Below are 25,550 nucleotides of genomic sequence, written 5' to 3' on the forward strand. Positions count from 1 at the left end.
CTACCTATTTATCTGTCCTTTCATCTATCTGTCCACCTGTCTGTGCATCTATCTGTCTCTCATCTATCATCTCTCCGTTTGCTTCTCTCTTATCTATCTATCTATCTATCTATCTATCTATCTATCTATCTATTATCTATTATCTATCTTTCATCTGTCTATCTATCATCTATTATCTATCTATCATCTGTCTATCATCTATTATCTATCTATCTATCTATCTATCTGTCTGTCTGTCTGTCTGTCTGCCTGCCTGCCTATCTATCTATCTATCTATCTATCTATCTATCTATCTATCTATCTATCTATCTATCTATCATCTGCCAGGGTTGAGAAGAATCAGAATCCTAGAAAGCAGATATCATTTACGTTATTTTTTATTTCCCCAACACCTAACCTAGTAACTGTCAGATAACAAAACATTCCTTCCTTTTTTTCTTTCTCTTTTCCTTCCTTCCTTCCTTCTTTATTATTTTTATTTTTATTTTTTTTTATTTGAGACGGAGTCTCGCTCTGTCACCCAGGCTGGAGTGCAGTGGCCGGATCTCAGTTCACTGCAAGCTCCATCTCCCAGGTTCACGCCATTCTCCTGCCTCAGCCTCCCGAGTAGCTGGGACTACAGGCAATCGCCACCGTGCCCGGCTAGTTTTTTTGTATTTTTTTTAGTAGAGACGGGATTTCACTGTGTTAGCCAGGATGGTCTCGATCTCCTGACCTCGTGATCTGCCTGTCTCAGCCTCCCAAAGTGCTGGGATTACAGGCTTGAGCCACCACGCCCGGCTCCTTCCTTCTTTCTTATGTGTGCATGGATGAGTGCATTTTCCCCAGCTTGTCTCCTTCCTTCCAGCACAGACCCTCTCTGTTTCCTGCCCAGCCTTTCGGGTTCCGGTTCCTCAATCCCCAGGCCCACTTACCTGGGAGGATGAGAAGGAGCAGGGCCAGTGAGTGCCACATGCCCCTGCCTGTCTGAGCTCTCTTCCTGGTGATGAGTTAATACCAGCCGCCCTCCAGAAACTTGTAACTGAGTCCAGAGGCAAACTGCTATCTATTTGTCTAAATCATTTTTTTGTTGTTGTTGTTTTCTCAACTGCTTCCTTTTTTTTTTTTCTTTAGTTACTTCCTAAATTCATGAATTAAGAGAAACGTGGTGCTGTCCTTTGGGATTGTGTGTGGTGTTACGATACGTCTTCAATGAACTGGGGAAGCAAAGAGTCCAGGCCTGGCCTGGGCTCCGTCTGCAGCTGTCTGTGATTTAGGAGCATCTTCCAGCAACACAGGGAAGAGAGTACGGTGAGGCTCAGAGCGTGGACGGAAGGGATTGATGGAGGCGCGCTGGCTTTGCCTTAGAGCGTGGAGGGAAGGGATTGATGGAGGCGCCCTGGCTTTGTCTCAGAGCGTGGACGGAAGGGATTGATGGAGGTGCTCTGGCTTTGCACTTTGGGAAGAACACAGCACAACGCTCCCACCCAGCCTCGCTGGAGAAACAGCCCGTGCCCCAGGCTCTTTCCAGGCAACCCCAGGCTCTTTCCAGGCAGCCCCACAGCAGGTCATCTCAAACCACTGGGCTGTTGTCTCTTCTGGAGCCTGACTCAGTGCTCCTGCCTCGGAAAGCTTCCTCTGGGGTCCCAAGTCACTCCAAATTGGAGGCTCCCAGTAGGGAGTTGGGGAAGGGGAAGTTGCCTTTCTTCTCTAGCCCCACTTTGCCCTGGTTTCTTCCTCCCTATCTCTGCACATTTTCCCTGTGGTTGGTTGTTGGCCAGTCTCACTGCACCAAAACTACTTACTCTATTGATCCCCAAAGTGACTTTCCCAGACTCTCCCATCCTCCTTCAGATGGTCGCCTCCCTCCTCTGTCACCTGCTCCCTCTTCCTCTCCTCTTTCTTCTTTGCTGAAGCCCTTCCTTGCTCTCACTGCCTAATCCATTCCTGACCCTGCCACCCTGTGTCTCCAGGAGCCTGTCCCTGTGCTCTCCTCTGGTGCCCTTCTCTCCAGGGAGTGTCCTCACCTGCACTCTAAAGTCACCTCTATGTGCAAGACTGTCAAAAGCAGTTTGTCACCTGATTTCCTGCCTCAGTGCTTGGCTGTCACTTCCAGTGCCTAATGGTTGTTTCATAGAGACAGCCACCTTGTTAACAGCTCAGATGTGCTCAGAATTAAATTCCATGTCCTCTTCACTCTAAAATTGGTCTGTCACTGTGCCTGGTTCACAGCCCTGGGGCTTCCCGACTCCCTGCTGCATTCCCCACTCAACCCCCTGTCAGTTTAGACTTCCTAAGACAAAGCCCATCATATCTTCACCTGCAAAGGGCTTTGCAGGGGTGGGGGATTAGAGGCAGAGGAACAGAAGGCTTTGCCAGTGGGAGCAGAGGAGGGCGTGGGGAGTCAGTTCTTGGGGAGGAAGTGCTGAAGGAGGCCCCTGAGCAGTCTCTGTTTATGTTTGTTTGTTTGTTTGTTTGTTTATTTTTGAGACAGAGTCTTGCTCCATCACCCAGTCTGGAGTGCAGTGGCGTGATCTCAGCTCACTGTAATCTCCGCCTCCTGGGTTCAAGCGATTCTCCTGCCTCAGTCTCCCGAGTAGCTGGGACTACAGGTGTGTGCCACCACACGAGGCTAATTTTTGTATGTTTAGTAGAGACGGGGTTTTGCCATGTTGGCCAGGCTGGTCTTGAACTCCTGGACTCAAGTGGTCTGCCTGCCTCGGCCTCCCAAAGTGCTGGGATTACAGGCGTGATCCTGGCCTTCTCTTTATGTTTGAGGCTGCACCTTCTCTCAGGATTTTAGTGTCTCAGTGAGCCCTGGTGCTTCTGCCTAGAGCCAAGAACTCATGGGAGGCGGCAGGACTTCAGGGAGCACAGACTTCCTTCCTTCCTTCCTTCCTTCCTTCCTTCCTTCCTTCCTTCCTTCCTTCCTTCCTTCCTTCCTTCCTTCCTTCCTTCCTTCCTTCCTTCCCCTTCCTTCCTTCCTTCTCTCCTTCCTTCTTTCCTTCCTTCCCAGTTTTATTAAGGTATAATTGGGATAAAATAAACTGCATGTATTTAAAGTGCACGATTTGAAACACTTTTCTTTTTGTTTTTGTGATTTTTTTCAAATGTGCTATTTATGGGCATTCAGCTAGTTTCAAGTTCGGGGCCATGATGCATAGTGTGCTGTGAACATTTTAGACCATGCCTTTGGTGGGCATCTGGTATCCTCCTTAGCAGCTTTTGAAAGGATCCCCATTTCCTTTATCTGGAGAAAAACATGTGCTGTAGATCAGGCTGATATGGTTTGCCTGTGTTCTCATCCAAATCTCATTTGAATTGTAGCTCCCATAATTCCCACCAGGAGGGACCCAGTGGGAGGTAATTGAATAATGGGGGGAGGGTTTCCATACTGTTCTTGTGACAGTGAATAAGTCTCATGAGATCTGATGGTTTTATAAAGGGGAGTTCCCCTGCACAAGCTCTCTTGCCTGCCGCCATTTAAGACGTGACTTTGCTCCTCATTTGCCTTCCACCATGATTGTGAGGCCTCCCCAGCCATGTGGAACTGTGAGTCCATTAAACCTCTTTCATTTATAAATTATCCAGTCTCGGGTATGTCTCTTTCAGCAGCATAAGAATGGGCTAATACACAGGCCCAGACCCAAGTTTAAAAGTGAAACTTCAGTGAAAACTCAACCCTTAGCCTTAACAAGTCAGGCCCCTGCAGGAAAAAGTAGGAACCTGAGGACGGAACATTTGACAATTCACCTGAGCCCGTGAGCCTCCCACTGCAGAGCAGCCAGGTGCACTTGTTAGAAGGTAACAGCTCCCTTGTTGAAGAGGATGCTGAGGTCTCCAATGAAGCAGATGCCTCACCAGACATTGCTGCCCCCTAAGGATCAACTTGAGGAATCTGCCCTCATTTCTGTTTCTGACCCATAACTAAGGTTGAGTGTCGGCCTGACCCACCTAGGAACACGCTGCTAAGGGAACAGGAGAACTAATATACACTGGCATGAACCAGTTAGAAGAGTGTGTGTGAGAGTGGATCCCAGGGCAGTGGACTATAGTGCTGAGCCAGGAAGGGTTTTTCAACATAGAGGTACTCATCCATGCAATGTAGGAGGACTCACCACCTGCAAAGCTGGGAGAGTGGTCCTAGTGCACTGCTGGGATGGCCCTGAGAAGCTTGGAAGCAACAAAACCCCACACTCAATGATGTAAAGACATCGTGGCAGGGTGTGGAAGAAGGGATCAAAAGGCTCAAGGAAGCACAGAGGATCTTCAGGGCAGTGAACCTACTCTATAGGATGCTCTCATCATCCATTTGTTCAAACCCATAGAATATGCAACACTAAGAGTGAGCCCCAACGCAAACTTGGACTTCAAATGGTCACAGGTATCAATATGGATTCGCCAGTTGTAACAGATGTCCCACTCTGGTTGGGGATGTTGATAATGGGGGAGGCTGTGCCTGTGTGAGGGTAGGAGGCATGTGGGAAATCTCTGTACTTCCTGCTCAATTTTGCTGGGAGCCTAAAATTGCTATAAAAAAGCAAGGTTGTTTTTAAAAAGACTCACATGAAATTATTTGATTGTGTTTTCAGGTAAAATATGCTAGTTTCACTTTAGCATACTAAATTAAATTAGTATTTAATGAGTATTATCCTTGGGATGCCCTGGAGGATACTCCAATTACCAGGGAAATGAGAACTATGCTGGTGATGGGGCATTCGCATTATGGAGAGGCTCAGCAGTAACTGTCTCTGTAGGCCAGACTCACGGGAGGAGATGCCATTACATAACTGAACTCCACAGGAGCAACGGGGCTGAGAGAATTCCAGAAGGGAAGAGGGCAGGTGGAGTCACTGGGTGGTCTGAGACAAGCTGAGCACTTGGACCAGGCAGCAAGTCCTGATTAAAACCGGAGGCAAAATCAAGATCCTAGAGATAAGAGAGGCGGCCCAGTGGTTCTTGCCCCGATTTTTAGAAATGATAGAAGTGGATACACTTAGCAACTGGTGCATATGAATACTGACTCTCTGGTCTGTGCAGTAAAAGTGATCAGACTGGGGAAGGCCAAGTGGAAGCCTTCAAGGCTGTCCCTCTGCTGCGGCCAAGATAGTAAATCTCAAACAATGTCACATTCTGCCAGGAACACAGAGATCAGTGCCACCCTCCAAGACAAAGAAAACAAGGCTGTGGTCCCACCAGATCTGCCTTTAATTTACCAAGGTCAATGGGCTAGTGAAAACTAAACCAAGAGGCTGGGCGTGGTGGCTCACACCTGTAATCCCAGCACTTTGGGAAGCTAAGGCAGGAGGATCACTTGAGCCCAGGAGATTGAGACTAGCCTGGGCAACAGAGCAAGATCCTTTCTTTACAGAAAAGTGTTTTAAAAAAAATTAGCCAGTGCAATGTTGCACGACTGTACTGTCAGCTACTCAGGAGGCTGAGGTAAGAGGATCACTGAAGCTCAGGAGGTGGAGCCTGCGGTTAGCTATGATTGTGTCACTGCACTCCAGCTTGGGCAACAGAGTGAGACCCTGTCTCCAAAACAAAACAGCAACAAACTCACCACCATATTAAAGCAATAGCCAAATTTCCAGCTTCTGTGCCAACAGTGACAGGTTTACTAGAATAGATGAACATAACCTGGTGTGTTGTGTGTGACTGTTGATCTGGCAAAAGCACGCTTTCCACCACCATCAGGAAGGAGGAACAGAGGCAGGTACATTCACTCGGCATGGACAACAGTATACTTTGATAGTCTTGTTCCAGGACTGTGTTAATTTTCTTCTTCTCATAGTATTCTAAGAAACCTGAATCGTCCAGCCATTGCCCAGAACATAAAGGTAGTCCCCCGCGTTTATGACATCATGCGAATTGGACCTGATAACAAGAAGAGGCTAGCAACTGGATGTGCTCCAGAGACTGGGAGATAAACCCTACACTGGTTTAGGGACGTGCCGTGTCAAAAGTTTAGGGTTATGTTGGTCTGGGGCATATTGGGTGTACCCTCAGAATAAAGGGCAGATAAAATAAATTGCATTTTGCAACTCCTGCTTCTAATTGACCCACCTGATAAAACTCACGGGAGGCTTTGAACTCAGAACCAGCAGGTATGATGCAGAGTGTGGGTCAGAAGTGGGAATGGAGACTGGGGACCCAATTGGAGCTTTGTTCATGGAGCAGTTCCACAAACACATTTTTGTTCTGTTTTGTTTTGTTTTTGAGATGGAGTCTCACTCTGTCACCCCAGCTGAAGTGCAATGGTGTGATCTCGGCTCACTGCAACATCTGCCTCCTGGGTTCTTGTGTTCTCCTGCCTCAGCCTCCCAAGTTGCTGGGATTACAGGCATGCGCCACCATGCTGGGCTAATTTTTGTATTTTTATTAGAGATGGGGTTTCACTATGTTGGCCAGGCTGGTCTTGAACTCCTGACCTCAGGTGATCCACCCACCTCAGCCTCCCAAAGTGCTGGGATTATAGATGCGAGCCACTGTGCCCGGCCAAAAATGTGCATCTTTGCATATACCCCAAATACCTGAGGCAGGCAGTGACCCCCAAGCAAAAGAGCAGGAGTTATTTAGTTTAATATAATATCTGGGGAAACCATGGCAGTGAGAATGCTGGAGCTCAACTTCAATCCTCTTCATTCTAGAATTTAGAAGGCCCCTCTCTGCCCACACACCTTAAAATGTAGCTTGTAAGTCAAGAAAGAATCAAGGGTTCAAATAATTTGGCATGATAAATTAGAACTATTCATTTTCTTTTTCTTTTTTATATTTTATTTCAATAGTTTTTGGGGAGCAGGTGGCTTTTGGTTACAAGGATAAGTTCTTTAGCAGTGATTTCTGAGATTTTGGTGCACCCGTCACTGAAGCAGTGTACACTGTACCCAGCGTATAGTCTTTTTTCCCTCATTCCCCCCATCCTTTCCCCTAAGTCCCCAAAATTCGTTGTATCATTCTTGTGCCTTTGCATCCTCATAGCTCAGCTCCCACTTATAAGTGAGGACATACAATATTTGGTTTTCCATTCCTGAGTTACTTCACTTAAAATAATGATCTTCAACTCCATCCAAGTTGCTGTGAATGCCATTATTTTGTTCCTTTTTATGGCTGAATACTATTCCATGGTGTATATGTACACCACATTGTCTTTATCCACTCATGGCTTGATGGGCATTTAGGCTGGTTCCTTATGTTTTCAGTTGTAAATTGTGCTGCTGTAAACATGCGTGTACAAGTATCTTTTTTGGAACTACTTTTTCGCCTAGGCTGGAGAGCAGTGGTGAAATCTTGGCTCACTGCAACCTCCACCTCCTGGGTTCAAGTGATTCTCATGTCTCAGCCTCCTGAGTAGCTGGGATTACAGGCGTGTGCCACTGCCCAGCTAATTTTTGTATTTTTAGTAGAGATGGGATTTCTCCATGTTGGTTGGCCAGGCTGGTCTCGAACTCCTGACCTCAGGTGATCTGCCCACCTTGGCCTCCCAAAGTGCTGGGATTACAGGCGTGAGCCACCAGAGCTATTTTATATATTATTTACTCCTATATACTCTGAAGTCTCAGTTAGCTACACTTTAGCTCGTTCTTGACTATGACTGGATAACCAAGAATTAGCAGACATTTGAGGACGGCTCATCATAAAGAAGCACCAAACAAAACCAAACAACAAAACAAAGACATGACCACAGAGTGGTGGGATACAGTTCAAGGAACAGAAGAGAGTTTGAAAAACATTAGCTATCAAAGAACCAAAAAAACTTTTTGAAATAAAAATCCAGTCTCTAAAATAAATATTTGATCCAAGAATTGGAAGAGAAAGTAAAATCATGAAATAAACAATATAAAAAGCTCCCCAGATGTAGAACAAAGCCCACAGATATGGAAAATATAAAACAGGAGAGACAAAATGAATCAATTCAGGAAGGAAAGGGAGAGGGAGAAGGTGACAGAGAAAGAGGGAAGGGACCGTCTGAAGAAAGTGGGGAGAGACTGGGAAAGTCCGTCTGGGCGTCAGCAGAACAAGTAATTTCCAACAGCAGCCAGGGGAAAGTGTGCAGGGATGGAGAGGATGAAATCAGGGTAAGAGGAAGCTAATGAGAAAAGGCAACTTCTCCATTCCTGACCTTCCCCACTGAGTCCGTCCTTGGCTTCACAGTGGCTTCAGAGTGACTCACGACCCCAGAGAAAGCGGTCCTGGGGGTAGGGGCAGTGGGTCAGACAGCCCAGAGCAGGAAGAGGCAATGAGATGTCTTACAGTGGGGCTGCCTGGAAGGAGCCTGGGGCATGGGCTTTCTCCAGCAAGGCTGGGTGTGAGTGCTGTGCACTGTGGGCTTCCCAAACTGCTCGTCTCCCCGCACTCCTCATGGCCAGCCTTGTCTGTCCTCTCCTCCTGGCAGTAGATCCCACAGGTCCTCAATGCCTGGGTTCCTCCTGGCTCCTCCTGCTCCTTGGCTCCCACATGCACTGCCGTGCAAACCTGACCAGGCCTGGACCCATTTTCTTTCCTACATGCACAAAAGTTTGGACACACCTTGCAACACACACTGTACCATAGCAAAGAATGACACTTCTTTTCTCCTAATATGTAAAATAGAGAAGTAGCTACAGACATAATAGGAAGTGAGCAAGAAACTTGAAGGAGATTCAAGTAGGTTTGCGGCATTGACTTCCGAGCTTGGATTCAAGTGTCTGAAGGGCACCAGACACCTGTGATCACCGAGGAGAGGAGAGGAGACAGTACCATGTGGCTGTCCCAGGCTCTGCTGCTTCTCATCCTCGCAGGTGAGTGTGGCTGGAGCTTTAAGGTGCTGGAATGACAGAGGCTGGGCTGGAGACAGAGATGCTCTGTTCTTAGGAAGGAGACACGTCAGGGAAAATGACAGCGCCAATTCATCCATCCCTGCCCATATTCATTAAATAGCAGTCAAGTTTTTGTTATCTGACAGGTTCTGTGTTAGATGCTGCAGAAACAAAGACAAAACAAAACAGGAATAGCTTCTTGTTGGAACTTTCATAGCGCGGTTTTGTGTGGAGATATGTTTTCAGTTCTCTTGGGTATATATCTAAGGGTATAATTACTGAATCCTATGTTAACTCTATGTTTAACTTTTTGAGGAATCATCAAACATTTTTTCCCAAAGATTTATATTTGAGTACAGCTTTGGCTGTCATGTCAACAAATTTTGATATGCAGTGTTTTCATTTCTGTTAAAATGTAACAAATCTATGTGCTTCTCATATGATCTATACTCAAATCAAGCTTTGTAAGAAAATGTTTCCTTCCAATCTCAAATTTATTTCCTTTTAAAGTTGATTATTATTACTATTACTATTTGTAGAGATGAGGACTCACTTTCATGAACCTTAGGGTTCTCAACCCTGACCCTTCTATATAAACAGATGAATGAACAGATATGAATGAAGGAAGGAACTAATGAATGAGTCCATTCTTGAAGAACTTTTAAAGAGCACGGATACTCGGGTTCTGGCTCAGACCCACTCAGTCAGTCATGGCGGGCTCAAGCATCTGGATGGTTTAGACGCCTCCATACATGGTCTTGACTGGTTCTTAGCCACCGCTGAGAGACTTCCTCTAAAGAGCTCAGAGTATAAAGAGGAAGACAGGCAGCTAGACAGTGCGTAATCGTTATCTGAGAAGGAGTCTTGCTCTGTTGCACAGGCTGGAGTGCGGTGGCACAATATCGGCTCAATGCAACCTCTGCCTCCTAGGTTCAAGCAATTCTCCTGCCTCAGCCTCCCAAGTAGCTGGGATTACAGGTGTGCACCACCATGCCCGGCTAACTTTTTTGTATTTTTAGTAGAGACGGGGTTTCACCATGTTGGCCTGCCTGGTCTTGGCTCCTTGACCTCGTAATCCGCCCACCTTGGCCTCCCAAAGTACTGGGATTACATGTGTGAGCCACTGTGCCTGGCCAGATTTCCATTTTTTAATGCTCTGGAATTAGATCATAAAGGATTTTTTTCCCTTAGAATCTTGCAAAATTACCTATAAGGCTATCTGACAACAGAGCCTTGATCTAGGGTAAATTCTTTGAATAGTTTGGATTCCCCCCGACCCCCACCATGATTATTATCTATTCAGGGTTTTTTTTTGCTTGTTTTTGAATAAATTATATCATTTCCACCCCCCCTCCACCAAGAAAGCTAACAATATTATTAAGTATATATTAGCATAAAGTTCTGTAGTTATAAAGCATCCTTTTATAATTTAAAATTTTAATACGTGTTGTAATATACAGTCAGCCCAACATATATATCCATGGGTTCCTCATCTGTCAATTTAACCAACTACAGGTGGAAAATATTTGGAAAAGAAAACCCTCTACTTGCGCTGAACATGTACAGACTTTTTCTTTTCATTATTCCCTGAACAGTACAGTCTAACAACTATGTGTGACGTAGCAATTACATTGCATTAGAATTATAAATAATCTAGAGAGATTTAAAGTGTATGGGAGGATGTGTGTAGGTTATATGTAAATATCATGGCATTTTATATCAAGGACTTGAGCATCTGTAGATTTTCATAGCCACAGGGTCCTGGAACCAATTCCCTCTGGATATCGAGGAATGACGGTGCTCATTTTGATTACATGTGCCACAAGATTTTCCACGTTATTGTTGCTTCTCCTTTTCCCACATTCTCTTTTCTCCTACATTGAACTAGTCAGTTTTGAGATCTGGTTGGTTAATGTTAACTGATTTTATTATATAATTATTCATTTCTTATAGATGTAATTTCTTCTTATTTCCTTGGGATTAGCACTTGTTATCTTTAATAAATGAAATATTGTGATTATTTTTCTTTCTAAATTAATTAAATTATGTTAAGACTAAGAATTTAGTTTTGTCCAATTGAGATATAATTCATACACCATAAAATTTACTCACAGTGTATAACTCGGTGGCTTTTGGTACATTCACAAAGTTGTACAAAGATCACCTCTATCTAATTCCAGAACATTTTCCTCACCTCAAAAAGAAACCCCATACACATTAGCAGTTAACCCCTTCCCCAGCCCTTGGCATCCACTAATCTACTTTCTTGTCTCTAGGAATCTGCCTGTTCTGGACATTCCATATGAATGGAATCATATAACATGTGACATTCCATGTCTGGCTTCTTTCACTTAGCATGATGTTTCAAGGTTCCTCAGTGTTGTAGCACAAATCAGAGCTTCATTCTTTTTCATGGCTGCATAATATTTCACAGTGGATATACCACATTTGGTTTCTCCAGTCATTTGTTAATGAACCTTAGGGTTGTTTCCACCTTTTAAACATTGTTAGGAATAATGTTATGAGCTTTCATAGCATGGTTTTGTGTGGAGATATGTTTTCAGTTCTTTTGGGTATATATCTAGGGGTATAATTGCTGAATCCTATGTTAACTCTATGTTTAAGTTTTTGAGGAATCATCAAACATTTTTTTCCAAGGATTTATATTTGAGTACAGCTTTGGCTGTCATGTCAACAAATTTTGATATGCAGTGTTTTCATTTCTGCTAAAATGTAACACATCTATGTACTTCTTATATTATCTACACTCAGATCAAGCTTTGTAAGAAAATTTTTCCTTCCAATCTCGAATTTATTTTCTTTTAAAGTCGATTATTATTATTATTATTATTATTCTTTTGTAGAGATGAGGACTCACTTTAATGCCCAGGCTGGTCTCAAACTCCTGGGCTCAAGTGATCCTCCCACTTTGGCCTCCCAAAGTGTGGGGATTATAGGTGTGAGCCACCATGCCTGGCTTCAAATTTATTTTCTGTAAAAAATTTTCAGATGTATTCTGCTTCCTTTCCTTCCTTCTGAGACAGGGTTTGCTCTGTCACCCAGTCTGGAGTACAGTGCTGGGATCAGGGTTCATTGCAGCCTTGACCTCCCAGGCTCAAGCCATCCTCCCACCTTAACCTCCTAAGTAAGTAGCTAGGACTACAGGCATACAGTGCAACACCCAGCTAATATTTATTTATTTATTTAGTCTCGCTATGTTTCCAGGCCTGCTTTCAAGCTCCAGGGCTCAAGCGATTCTCCTGCCTCAGCCTCCCAAAGTGCTGAAATTACAGGTGTGAGCTACCACACCCAGCTCTTATTTCCTATATAACTTCCAGATGTATTTTTTCTTTAAATATTTACCTTAATTGTTGTTTTTCCATTCTGATGCAGAACTTTTTTCAGAGTGAACAAATGAAGCCCCCAAATCCATCTTTCCCCAGGAGGTCGTGTGCAGTTTCTTAATTCCCTTCGGATGCCATAGAAAGCAGATTTGGGCATAGAGTCCAATTTCTGTTCCAGGAATTCCTCGGGTTGTGCAGCTCTGCCTGTTTGTGGTGAAACTGTCTTCCACTCCTACCATGGTGAACCCTGGTTTTTCAAGACATTCCAATGAAGTCTAAAGTTTTCATTCCTCCAGGGGTAATAATGATAATAACAAACATAATACAGTAACATAGAGGTAGATGCCATTATTATTCCCACTTATAGGAAACGAAGGCACAGTGTGTTAGTCCATTTTCACGCTGTTGATAAAGACATACCCGAGGTTGGGTAAATTATAAAGAAAAAGAGGTTTAATGGACTCACAGTTCCACTTGACTGGGAGGCTTCACAGTCATGGTGGAAGGTGAAAGGCACGTCTTACATGGCAGCAGGCAAGAGAGAGAATAAGAGCCAAGCAAAAGGGGTTTCCCTTTATATAACCATCAGATCTCGTGAGATGTATTCACTACCATGAGAACAGTGTGGGGAAAACCACCCCATGATTCAATTATCTCCCACCAGGTCCCCCCAGCAACACGTGGGAATTATGGAAGCTACAATTCAAGATGAGATTTGGGTGAGGACATAGCCAAACCATATCACACAGAGAGGTTAATTTGCCCAGGTTCACAAAACTTGTAAGTGGTAGAGCCAGGATTCAAACCCAAGCCCTCTGGCACAGCCTCAGCTCTTAACCATGACCTTGGGTGTCTCTTGGAGTTTCAGAGACAACTTCTCTCCTTCCATGGGAATTGCTCCCAGGGCTTCTTCAAGTGCTCCAATGTGCTTCTAGTTCGATCTCAAGTTTATGCTGCAGTAATCACAGCTACGCTTTATTACCGGTGCACAAATAATCAAAATCAATCGTTTCTTTAGCTGGGTCTCCCTTTAGGTCAGTTGAATTTAAAGATTTTCTGACAAAGGTCTCACTTAAGGTATTTCCACTGTTTTGAATTGTTTTCAAGTGAAAGATTAGGCTGACAAGTTCATGCAGACTAGTCTTGTCCTGGAGCAAATTGTTTGAAAAGTGGAGCTAATTAGGTATGCCCCATCCCTCACCCTTTAGCTGACTTGAATCATGTCCATTATGTTTAGAGAAGAACTTATAAGATGCAGGAGAGTGTGGAATGGGTGCCGCTCTGTTTATACCTAACCTTTACTTGCGTTTATCTAAGTTAGCTTTTCCTAGGAATTTTGGAACTGGAATTTATAACAATGTATGGCGAAATGGAGATCTGTGTGATGTGGATCCCATAGCACATACAGACCAGTTGGTATCACTATTTGGTCAATTTCAAAGGGATTCATTCAGGGTGATTAACTACAGCAGAGCCACCAGAAACCATCAGAATCACCAGGAATAGCCAATCGTCAAGGCAGCAATCATTCTCCTGGAAAAGGGTCTTCTGCAATTTCCTCCCCATCAGACCAGTATAACACAAAGATGGTTGCAAAAGAGCGTTCCTTGGAATACAATGATTTGTTGGCCATAGGGAGAGGGAGAGGGGTGAACTGCAGGAAGCTATTATTGCTCAGTGTCAACATTTGTGTTTCGTTGGGGATCTGCAATTGTGCTCTTCAGTGATTTTCCTGGTGACTTTGACCCAGTGGAATTTTGAAGGACAAAGATTTGTCTTGTGGAAAATGTATTCCTTCCTTGACTGTTATGAGGCAGTTGGATGTGGCCACTACTCCCAATGCAGGAGGCTGTGGCCCTGCCCTTGGGGTGGGAGGTGACGGCACATGAATTTGTGTTTTCCAGGCTACTCCATTGCCACTGAAATCACTGGTCCAACAACAGTGAATGGCTTGGAGTGGGGCTCGTTGACTGTGCAGTGTGCTTACGGCTCAGGCTGGGAAACTTACTTGAAGTGGTGGTGTCGAGGAGCTGATTGGAATGGCTGTAACATCCTTGTTAGAACAAATGGATCAGAGCAGGAGGTGAAGAAGAATCGGGTGTCCATCAGGGACAATCAGAAAAACCGCATATTCACCGTGACCATGGAGAATCTTAAAAGAGATGATGCTGACAGTTATTGGTGTGGGATTGAGAAAACTGGAATTGATCTTGGGGTCAACGTTCAAGTGGCCATTAAGCCAGGTAAGAGGAAGTGTATATATGTGTGTGTCACTCAGGTCCTGCTCTGTCCTGGTCCCTGAGGTCCCACTTGAGTAAATTAACTGTCACTCAGAGTCACCTATGACAGAGGGTGGCTGAGTCCTGAGGTCTTGCTATGGTTTGAATATTTGTCCCCCCAAAAACTCGTGTTGAAACTTAATCCCCAATGTGGCAGTATTGATAGACGAGGCCTTTAAAAGGTGACTGGGTCATGGGGGTAGAGTTCCCATGAATGAATTAATCCATTCGTGGATTAAAGAATGAATGAGTTATCATGGGAATGGAACTGGTGGTTTTATAAGAAAAGGCAGACAGACCTGACCTAGCACACTCAGTTCCATCACCACGAGATGCCTTGAACCACCTTGGGACTCTGCAGAGTCCCTACCATCAAGAAGGCCCTCCCAAGATGTGGCTCCTCAACCTCGGCCATCTTAGCCTTCATAACTGTAAGAAACAAATTCCTTTTCTTTATAAATTACTCAATTCCAGATATTCTGTTATAACCAAGAAAAAGTAGACTAAGACAGGTCTCATAGGACCCTGAAGGACCGCTTGGGATTGAGGGGATCTCTTCAATGCCCCCATGGCTCCCAGGGCTCCCTCCAGGATGGGATTAAACCTTTCTAGGCACATTTTGTTTTTCTCTGAACAGCTCAGTGTCCGAGTCTGTTGCCCACAGATGACAGGGTGATGGTTCCAGTTTCAGCCCATGGGCCAAAGGGACCCCTTTCCCTGGTAACCAGAGACCCCAGTCGTTGCCAGTGCCTTCTTGGAACTTCTTTATAGCACTAAGTGCCTGTGTCAGAAAAGGAGAAGGGCCTCAAGTCAATGGCCTTAGCTTAAGAAACAAGGGAAAAAAAAGATTAAAGTAAACTCAAAGCAAAGACCAGAACACATATAATATTAAGACCACAGTGAAAAATTAATGAAATCGCAAACAAAAGTAATGGGGAAAAAATGAAATGAGATACATCTCACACATTGTGAGAACATCAAAAACACTGTTAAACTTCTAGCTAGACTGATCAGGAAAAACAAGAGAGAAGACATCAATTATTAACATCAGAAATGAGAGAGGTAGCATTACAACAGATTTTACAGCTACTAAAAGAATAATAAAGGAATATGTGTCGTAAACAACTTTTATGTCAATATATTCAACAAGTTAAATGAAATGGAAAAACATCCTTGAAAGGTGCAAACTACCAGTCACAAGAAGAAATAGATAACTAGAATAGCTCTGTATCTATTAATGAAATAGAATTTGTCATTTGCAGTCTTTTCACAAAGAAAATGTCAGGCTCAGATGGCCCTTTGGTGAGTTCAGGACCAGATAATATCAATTCTTTTTTTTTTTTTTTTGAGATGGAGTTTCACTCTTGTTGCCCAGGCTGCAGGCTGGAGCGCAATGGCAAGATCTCGGCTCACCACAACTTCCACCTCCTGGGTTCAAGAGATTCTCTTGCCTCAGCCTCCTGAGTAGCTGGGATTATAGGCATGCACCACCACGCCTGGCTAATTTTGTATTGTTAGTAGAGATGGGGTTTCTCCATGTTGGACAGGCTGGTCTCGAACTCCCGACCTCCATGGAGAAGGGTGTAACTTGCAGGAAATAAGCAGTAGCTGAGCAATACATTCTCCTGGTTCAAAACCCCAAAGATCTTGTGACATTACCGCTACTTGAATTTCTCCTCCATAACTCCTGGGACTATAGTAATGCCCTGTAAATTAAGACAGCTTTTACCCAAAATTAATCCCATATATCCTGTTGGCAAAGTCCCCAAATACCAGTGGGAAGGTTGGTGGGTTTGTCTCCTCCCACTAACGTTACCTGTTCTCTGACTGGGAGATCGAATCCTGCACTTCAGGGTGTTCCTGGGGAGTGGGAATCAATGTGCCTCTGGCATCCCATCCCTGAGACGGGGCTGTGGGCTGGATGGGGAATGCCTCCATTGTTTGTGGGGCCCGGGTCCAGGTCTCCTTCTCGTTTCCCCACAAGGGGTGCCATTCTGATGAAATTTTGAGTGGCATTGACTAGCCCAATGATTTCCTTTATTGCAGTGATAGCAAAATCCTCGTGTTTTTTTCTGTTGGGGGGTGCAGGGAACTGTATTATAAGATCCCTTCTGCCCCGTCTCTACTAAAAATACAAAAAATTAGCCGGGCGTGGTGGCGGCGCCTGTAGTCCCAGTTGCTCGGGAGGCTGAGGCAGGAGAATGGCGGGAACCCGGGAGGCGGGGCTTGCGGTGAGCCGAGATCACTCCACTGCACTCCAGCCTGGGCGGCAGAGCGAGACTCCGTTTCAAAAAAAAAAAAAAAAAAAAAGATCCCTTCTGCCCAGAGGTCTGACGGTGTTCTTTTTTGAAGTGTCCGATTTTTCCACAATTATAACATTTTTCCATTTTAGGATTCGCCCCTTGGCCCTTTTTAGATTTGTCCACTACTAAATTAGCCGTTGCTTGAGCCAACACTGTAGAGCAATAAGGCTCAGTTCCCACATCTCGACAAGCTTTGAGAAAATTTCCCAAGTTTTTTGTACATCTCACAGGTGCCAGTGCACATCTACAATCTGCATTTGCATTCTCAAAAGCTAGAGTTAAGGTTAGCATTTCTGCAGCCACAGTATGAGGAATCTGATGCTTCACTGCCTCTTGCAAGAAAATATGCATAAGCCACCCTTGCATGATATGTAAAAAAGATTGTACTGGGTGGGACCCCTTCCTCAGGAATTGTGGCCCAGGCACGTTTAGCAGCCAAGGCACACCGCTTGTAAGCAGCGTCTGGGAGTGCCGTTTGATGTTCCAGATCTTAATAAGGACCGTTATCTAATAGCATATCCTCTGTAATGTCTCTGTGTCCATCAGCACGATTCTGTCTAGCCTGGTGTGCACACAGTTCTTGCCAACTTAAATTCCATGTCAGGTATGCACTAGCAGACAAACGAGTGCGAGCCAAATGCTTTACATCAAAGGGTGGAAGGTGCATAGCGTCAAATATAGATTCTAGCAATCCTAAAGTAAATGGGCTTTGTACTCCATTATTTTTTTTTTTTTTTTTTGAGACGGAGTCTCGCTCTGTCACCCAGGCTGGAGTGCAGTGGCCGGATCTCAGCTCACTGCAAGCTCCGCCTCCCGGGTTCACGCCATTCTCCTGCCTCAGCCTCCCCAGTAGCTGGGACTACAGGCGCCTGCCACCTCGCCTGGCTAAGTTTTTTTTTTTTGTATTTTTAGTAGAGACGGGGTTTCACTGTGTTAGCCAGGATGGTCTCGATCTCCTGACCTCGTGATCCGCCCGTCTCGGCCTCCCAAAGTGCTGGGATTACAGGCTTGAGCCACCGCGCCCGGCTGTACTCCATTATTAACTACACTAGCTTTCAATTCCTTCAGCAACTTAAACTGTAGTGGGGTGTGTTCATGAATAAACTGCTGCGGATTATTTGGATCGGGCCTTATGGAAATAGGAAAAGTGCAGGGTCCTAAGGGCTCTCCAGCTATAGCAGCAGAGCGTAAAATTCTTTGTACTGGGGTCTCTATTTCTGCTACTGAAGGAGGTGGTACAGATATTTCTGCTACTGGAGGGCGTGACACAGGCCAATTTTCATCCTCCTGCTGTTTATTATTTTTAATTGGTACTGTGGGTGAGACAAAAGATTCTTTCAGATTTTTGGACTCAGAAAATGACTTCTGCTGTCTAGCAGAATAAGAAGGAGATAATGGCAGGAGGACTGTATGGATAAAACTCCAAGCAGAAAAAACAGAAAGATCAACTTTAAGACCTTTTTGGTGAGCCCGTTTTAATCCTTCTCCTACTCTGTCCCAGATTTCTACATTGAGACTGCCTGTCTGTGGAAACCATGGGTTATGTGTAGCGACCTTCTTCAGCATCTTAGTAAATGTTTGAGAACTAACCTGAGCACCAGATTATTTAAGTAAAACTTTAAGCAAATGCACATAATGTTGCACCTCAATAGACAAATTCTGCCCCATGTTACCCTGATTCAGAAAACTTCCCATTCCCAGTACCTCTCTAGGCCACTGACCTTATATTGGCTGCTGGCTGACTTGTGCCGGGGTTTCTCATTCGTCTTGTCAGTTTCTCTTTCTCTGCTCCAGCAGAACTTCTTTGCTCACGTTCCTGTCCCGGCCACCACTTGTCGCTGATGGTTGCTACAGGATTGAACAAAGGGGGATGAATGCAGAAATGAAGACAAAGACAAAGAGATCTGTTTTGAAGAAGGGGTCAGGGAGCTCCTTGCTTCTAGTGAACGAGGGCCCTGAGCTTCTACAGCCCTTCGTATTTATTAGGTAGAAAGAGCAGGGAGGGAGAGGTAATGGTTGGTCAGCTGCTTGATTTATCACAGGTTCACATAATTGCTTTCTTTGTACAACAGTTTTCAGGTGTTCATATAGATAATCACAAGGAACACTGCACTTTGGGTGTGACTGCCCTCAGCGCCCCGTCTGGCAACAGACACAGTTGCCGTTTTCCAACATCCTGCTTTCAAAAGAATAGTTTTCTGTTCGCTCACATAGCCTCCAGTGATATAATGAGTTGGTCATGACTTATTCTTTCAGCCTGTAACAAAAGTTAACATTAGTGACCTTGACACCAAGTGTTGGAGACACTCTAGAGCACCTGGAGCCTCACACCCTGCAGGTGGGAATGCACATGATACAACCACCTGGGAAAAGAGTTTGCAGTTTCTTCAGACATGGAACGTATGCCTGCCAGAGATGATCCAGCCCCTCAGTTCTTCCATATTGAGTCAAAATGATAATAAAGTTTTATGTTCACACAGAGGCTTGTATGTGAACATTCATAGCAGCTTTATTTGTAATAGCAAAAAACTGGAAACAATTCAAGTGAGTGGAATTTTTTTTAAAAATGTGACATATGGGCTGGGCATGGCAGCTCACATCTGTAATCCCAGCACTTTGGGAGGCCGAGGCAGGTGGATCGCTTGAGGCCAGGAGTTTGAGATCAGCCTGGACAACATGACAAAACCCTGTCTCTACTAAAAATTAAAATAAAACTAGCTGGCTGTGATGGCACTCACCTGTAGTCCCAGCTACTTGGGAGGCTGAGGCAGAGAATTGCTTGAACCTGGGAGGTGGAGGTTGCAGTGAGCCAAGGTCATGCCACTGCACTGCAGCCTGAGCGACAGAGAGAGACTCTGTCTCAAAACAAAACAACAACAAAACAAACAACAACAAAAAAAGTGAACTACCCATACAATAGAATACAACTTGCAATAAAAGGGAATATTCTACTGATATACCAAAGATAACATAGTTATGCTGAATGAAAGAAACCAGCTCAAAAACTTGATTTACACTGTAGGATTCCATTTATATTAGATTCTGCAAAATGCAAACTCATTGATAGTAAGAGAAAATGGATCAGTGCTATCATCCCTTAGCTAAGGCTGTCACAACAAAATACCACAGACTGGGTGGCATAAACAACAGAAATGTATTTCTCATAGTTCTGGAGGCTGGAAGTCCAAGAGCAAGATGCTGGCAGGTTCAGTTGAGCCTGAAGCCTCCCTCCCTGGCTTGCAGGTGGCTGCCTTCTTGCTACCCCTTCCTGAGGTTGCCCCTCTGTGCTCGCACGCCCTGGTGTCTCCCCACATGTCCTCATCTCCTCTTCAGAGAAGGACACCAGTCAGATGGCATTAGGACTTACCCTAACAGACTCATTTTAATTGCCTCTTGAAAGGTTTTAGCTCCAAATACAGTGACATTTTGAGGTACTGGAGACTAGGGTATCAACATATAATTTTTAGGGGACCACAGTTCAATCCCTAACACCTGGGGACAGAGTAAGGAGGAGGGCGGTCTTGGGGATTATGAATATGCTCACAGTCCTGACCACGGTGGTGGTGTTACCAGGTATACACATACATCAGTTTAACATATTGTTCTCTTTAAATATTTACAGTTTATTATGTGTGAGTTATACCTTGATTTAATCGCAGGAAAATGATATTAAAAAAAGACAAATATGATGCTATGATCTCTTATTTTTAGACTGCTATAGAAGCAACCTTTGAATATCAAAACTCACTACACACACTGTCAGCGTGAGTAGGGTGTGGTGCAGCAGGAACTGGCACACAGCGGAGGCTGGGATGCATCTAATATAGCCAGACTTCAACGGGGATAGGGAGGGTGAGATCTCAAAGCTGCTGGAAGACAGGAAAGGGCCAGAGAGGGAAGAGCGGAGGTGGAGGGCGCTGGGCCTGGCTGCAGAGAGCCAGGAATCCCGGGATCCCCAGAGGTGGCTCAGCGAGAGGGCCACAAGCCCAGCAGCCGAATCACTACAGAACAGGCCGTAAGGAGTTCACCTCGGCTGTGGCTGAGACTCAGAAAAGAGCTAGCCTAGCCCTAGGAGAGCAGAACGCTGTCGAGTGTGCTAAGCTGTGCCATGCAACTGGTGATTGCAAATTCCCTCCTTAGTCTGCTCCTCAGAATTTCTCACATGGTAATACTTCAGTAACTTCTCTTTAGAAAATAATTCATGTAATATTTTGGATACTGACCAGAGAGTCTTGGACCCCAAGGCAGAGGCTCCTTAATTCCTAGGTGGAGAAGTCTTAGGGCCACAGCCAGAGCTGGGCCAACCATGGAAGGGGTGAACCGTGTTCTGCTTTGTATGTTTAGACACACAAACTCCAGTCCTGGAATGGACAACTGCAACAGCAAGCCTGGCTTTCACATCTGCAGCCACCCAGAAGACCAGCAGCCCCCTCACCAGGTAGGTGGAGCCAGGTCCCACCACTTTCCCACAGGTCTGGCCCCATGGCCTCTCCTCTAACAGGGTTTGCCAGATACAACAACAGCAGGCCCAGTTAAACTGCAAGTTCAGACAAACAACAAAACATTTTTTAGCATAAGTATATCCCAACTATTTCATGGGCTATACTTATACTAAAAAAAGCATATGTTGTTTATCTGAACTTCAAATTTAACTAAACATTCTATGCTTTTATTTGTTAACTCTGATAACCCTGTCTTCTGGGGGTACTCAGGCTGAAACCCCCATAGGCCCCCGCTGTTGCATCTTTGTATCAGTAAAGTCACTGCAAACCTCAGGTGGGCTGCCCCAACCTCAGTTTACCTTTGAGGAAAATAAGATTTCCCATGTAAGCGTTGGCAACATGAAGGCAAACTCTGCAACACAGGTATGAGCCACCACACGACTAAGGGTGGCAGGAAAGGGGCCTGAACATGCCCTACCCACCTCCTGGGGTCAAGAGGGCATATCGAGGTTTGATCTCTAGTGGGTTAGGAGAGACACCTCTGTCATCTGCTCCTAGTTTCTGCCCAAGAACAAATATTGTTCCAGCCTCCCTCTCCCCAGGCACCAGAGTAGGGGAGTGGAAAATGCTAGAGGGAAAGGGGGAAGCTGGAAGTTCAGTGTTCTCGCCCTCCCAAGCTGGAAGAGGGGTCTGGAGGATTAGTCTGATGCTCACCAACCTTGGAGGTGTCCAGAGGAGTCCCCAGAGGTTGGCACCTGTGAGCTAGCTATTGGGTTCCATCACGGCCTGCTGTGGTCAAGTCCCCCAGGTCAAGGCTGAAGCCCAAACCACAGACCCTCCTGCTCCTGCTAGAGCGCAGCGCAGAGGCCTGTGTCTCTGGCTCAGTCCTCCTGGAACTCAAGGCCTGCCAGTTCCCTCTGCAGTTCAACTCTGTTTTTTTTTTTTTTTTTTTCGTTCACTCGATCTTGAGTTCTGCGAATGTGTCTGCAGAGCTCCACCCGCGGAGCTGGCTTTAGGACTCCTTGACTGTTTCTTTTTTGTTTTTTTCCTCCTCCATGCTTTTGTGCAAACTGATGGGATTTTAGCTGTCAGGGGACAGAGGACAAGGGACTCCAGAGGTGTAGTGGGAGAGCCCCAAGATTGAAGAAGCTGGAAAGGACCTTTGGGGGCATTTTGACCTGTGGCCTGCTGTGTAGTCCCTCCTCCATCTCCCCCAAATACCCTCAGTCCCATCTGAGGGCTCATCCAGCATTCTGGGGTAGGATATAATTTTGATTTTTCTCTTTCTTTCCTTCTTTCTTTCTTTCTTTCTTTCTTTCTTTCTTTCTTTCCTTTCTTTCTTTCTTTCTTCCTTCCTTCCTTCCTTCCTTCCTTTCTTCCTTCCTTCCTTCCCTTTCCTTTCCTTCTTTCTTCCTCTTCTTCTTTCTTCTTTCTTCTTCCTTCTTTCTTCCTTCCTTCCTTCCTTCCCTTCCTTCCTTCCTTCCTTCCTTCCTTCCTTCCTTCCTTCCTCCTTCCTTCCTTCCTTCCCTCCTTCCCTCCTTCCCTCCTTCCCTTCTTTCTTTCTTTTCTTTCTCTTTTTTTTTTTTTTCAGAGATGAGGCCTCACTAGGTTGCCCAGGCTGGTCCTGAACTCTTGGGTTCAAGCAATCCGCCTGCTTTGGCCTCCCAAAGTGCTGGGATTACAAGTGCAAGCCACCACTCCTGGTCTGATTTTTAAAATTTATCCGTGAGCTGAGAGTGGCCTCAAGTTGTGCTGAGGTGAAAGAAACAAGTTGGGAGGTCAAGACCCTGGGAAGTGGGTGGAGGATGGTGAGGGGGTGGAATTGGTGGTCAATAAGGTTCCGGGCCTTACACACCCATAGAAAGTAACAGGGAACATAAGGAACCCCAGGGTCAGGTGCTGGTCCACAGGCAGAGAGTCAGAGCAAGGTCAACCTCCAAGGCCTTCAAGGATAAGACGTCAGATCTGACACCTGAAAGGTGGGTAGCATTTGCACAGGTAGCGATGAGGGTGGGGAGGCCCTCTGGGTGCAGAATGCAGCAGAAGCCGAGGTAAGAAGAGACAGGGAATGCTAAACCCCTTTAAGATAGGTGAGGAGGAGTTATGGGAGACCAGCCAAAAAGGCTGGATGGGAGTTGGCAGACAGGACCTTGAATGCCAGGCTGAGTTGACTGGGGGTGTAGGGAGGACTGGAGGCCTCGCTGGTGAGCAGCATGACTGTACACTGCCAAGGGGGCTGTCCTGGCTGGGGTTCCAGGCTTGCCCTCACATAGACATTGGAAGCTAGGATCTGGGCATAGAGTTAAGAAGACCTGAGACCTCTGACCCAGGACGCAGCTCATTTCCTGTCACCATGTTCCCACAGGTCCCTGCTCAGCAGCACCCACTTCCTGTTCCTGTTACTCCTGGAGCTGCCTCTGCTCCTGGGCATGCTGGGAGCCGTTCTCTGGGTGAACAGGCCACAAAGAAGGTCTTGAGGGAGGAAGAATCAGCCCGATGATGAGAGTCCCGATGCCCACTGACATCCTGTCCAGGGAGAAGGGCCCTCCCACAGAAGAAAGAACCCTTTCTTTCCTTTTCTTTTCTTTTCTCTCTTCTCTTCTCTTCTCTACTTTTCTTTTCTTTCTTTTTTTAAAATTTCTTTTTTTATTTTCTTTCTAGAGATGGGGTCTTGCTCCGTCACCCAGGCTGGAGTGCAATGGTGTGATCTCTGTTTACTGCAACTTTCCCCTCCAGGCTCAAGCGATCCTCCTGCCTCAGCCTCCAGAGTAGCTGGGGTTACAGGCACATGCTGCCACGCCCAGCTAATTAAAAAATTTTTTTTGTAGAGACAGGCTTCCACCATGTTGCCCAGGCTGGTCTCGAACTCCTGACCTCAAGAGATCTGCCTGCTTTGGCCTCCCAAAGTGCTGGGATTACAGGTGTGAGCCACCACACCTGGCAGAGAAACAACATTTCTTTGGAGAAGTGACTGGTTCTAGAGGCAGTGCTGGCCCCAGCTTCAGGGAACAGCCCCCTAGTCCCTTATCTCCTGCAGCCGTGCCACCTGGGGCTATTCCCTTCTCTGCACAGTCCCTAGGGCCCGACAGAGCCCTTCTTCCTTCTGAGGCCTCCAGCACAGAAGAAAACACAAGAAGAATGCATTTTCCCCTGAGGTGCCTGTGCCACAGTGGATGTTCGTGATCTCAAGTCTGTGAGCCACCTGCAATGTTAACGGACCTGTCTTTGCATTCCGTGGGGTTCAAGGCTCCAGTCAATAATGGGTTTCAAAATCCTAAACCCATGAAAACAGAAAAACGGAACCAAACTCTGGTAATGGGCCAACTTAAGGAAAGACGAGTGCAGAAGAGAGCAGAGGTTTCCAGGCTGCTGTGCCCGCTGCTCTCCTGCCACTTGTGGGGAAGGGAAGTCGGGAGCTTCCTGGACGAGCATGACTGAAGATGTTGGGACATCACAGCCACCTTTCGTCACTGTAACACTTTCTATTTGTGTCGATTGTTACGTTTTCTTACCTCTTTTAAGAGCATTGCAGTTGGCTGCTACTCTCAATTTGAGGTATATGGGGAGATCGCCCATACATTTTGGGGACTGTGACATAATCCACAAACTAGATGCCAGAGCTAGAACTGTGAGCTGGGGTTGGCAGGTTCTTCAGTACCGCCTGCCTGGGTCCCTGGGGTGGTGCTCAGTCTTGGACTCTAATTACTGAGCCCCCTGCCCAGAGGGACCATCTGGTGGTTAGGACAGAGGTTAAATAACAGAAATTCCCTTCTGGGAACATGAACCAGGATCACCCAGCTGCCCTCTGTCAGGTCAATCTCTGTACCCAAGTGAGACTCTTATTCGCTCCCCACCGTCATTCATTCGAAAAGGCCGGGCGCGGTGGCTCACTCCTGTAATCCAGCACTTTGGGAGGCCGAGGTAGGTGGATCACTTGAGGCCAGGAGTTCGAGACCAACCTGGCCAACATGGTGAAACCCCATCTCTACTAAAAGTACAAAAATTAGCTGGGTATGGTGGTGCACACCTATAATCCCAGCTACTTGGGAGGCTGAGACATGAGAATCTCTTGAGCCTGGGAGGTGGAGGTTGCAGTGAGTCGAGATTGCACCACTGCACTCCAGCTTGGGTGACAGAGGGAGACTCTGTCTTAAAAATATGTATAAATAAAAATAAAAAATAAACAAAAACATGTATTGAACATCCACTAAGTACTAGGCACTGTTCAAGTATGGGTATCACCGAAATAAAGAAAAAGACCTGGGTAAATGCCGTGAAGGCACTCTACAGGCTCAAAGATAAAGGATCACTTGGCTAGAAAATGATGAAATCACGGTTATTTTCCAGACTCCCCCACCCCCAACCTCACCCTTCATGAGCTCTGCCATTCCTCTCTGGGCTGACC

At 45.7% G+C, this 25,550-nt stretch overlaps 1 protein-coding gene across 2 annotated transcripts; it reads left to right on the forward strand.

Moving 5' to 3' along the window:
• The first annotated feature begins 8,614 nt into the window (after window positions 1-8,614).
• Window positions 8,615-25,315, forward strand: LOC126939267 (CMRF35-like molecule 5). 2 transcript variants are annotated; one of them, XR_007720320.1, is made up of 5 exons: window positions 8,615-8,759; window positions 14,026-14,364; window positions 21,048-21,141; window positions 22,737-22,902; window positions 23,511-23,573. XR_007720320.1 is itself a non-coding variant. In XM_050764493.1 (4 exons), the coding sequence occupies exons 1-4, from the start codon at window positions 8,720-8,722 to the stop codon at window positions 23,620-23,622; spliced, it is 585 nt and encodes a 194-aa protein (XP_050620450.1). In that variant the 5' UTR covers window positions 8,615-8,719; the 3' UTR covers window positions 23,623-25,315. The 2 variants fall into 2 exon arrangements, 1 of the variants encoding a protein (XP_050620450.1); XM_050764493.1 differs by lacking the exon at window positions 22,737-22,902 and having other exon boundaries at window positions 23,511-25,315.
• Window positions 25,316-25,550: the final 235 nt, after the last annotated feature.

The sequence above is a fragment of the Macaca thibetana genome, chromosome 16 (genome assembly GCF_024542745.1).
Source record: "Macaca thibetana thibetana isolate TM-01 chromosome 16, ASM2454274v1, whole genome shotgun sequence".
Lineage (NCBI taxonomy): Eukaryota > Metazoa > Chordata > Mammalia > Primates > Cercopithecidae > Macaca > Macaca thibetana.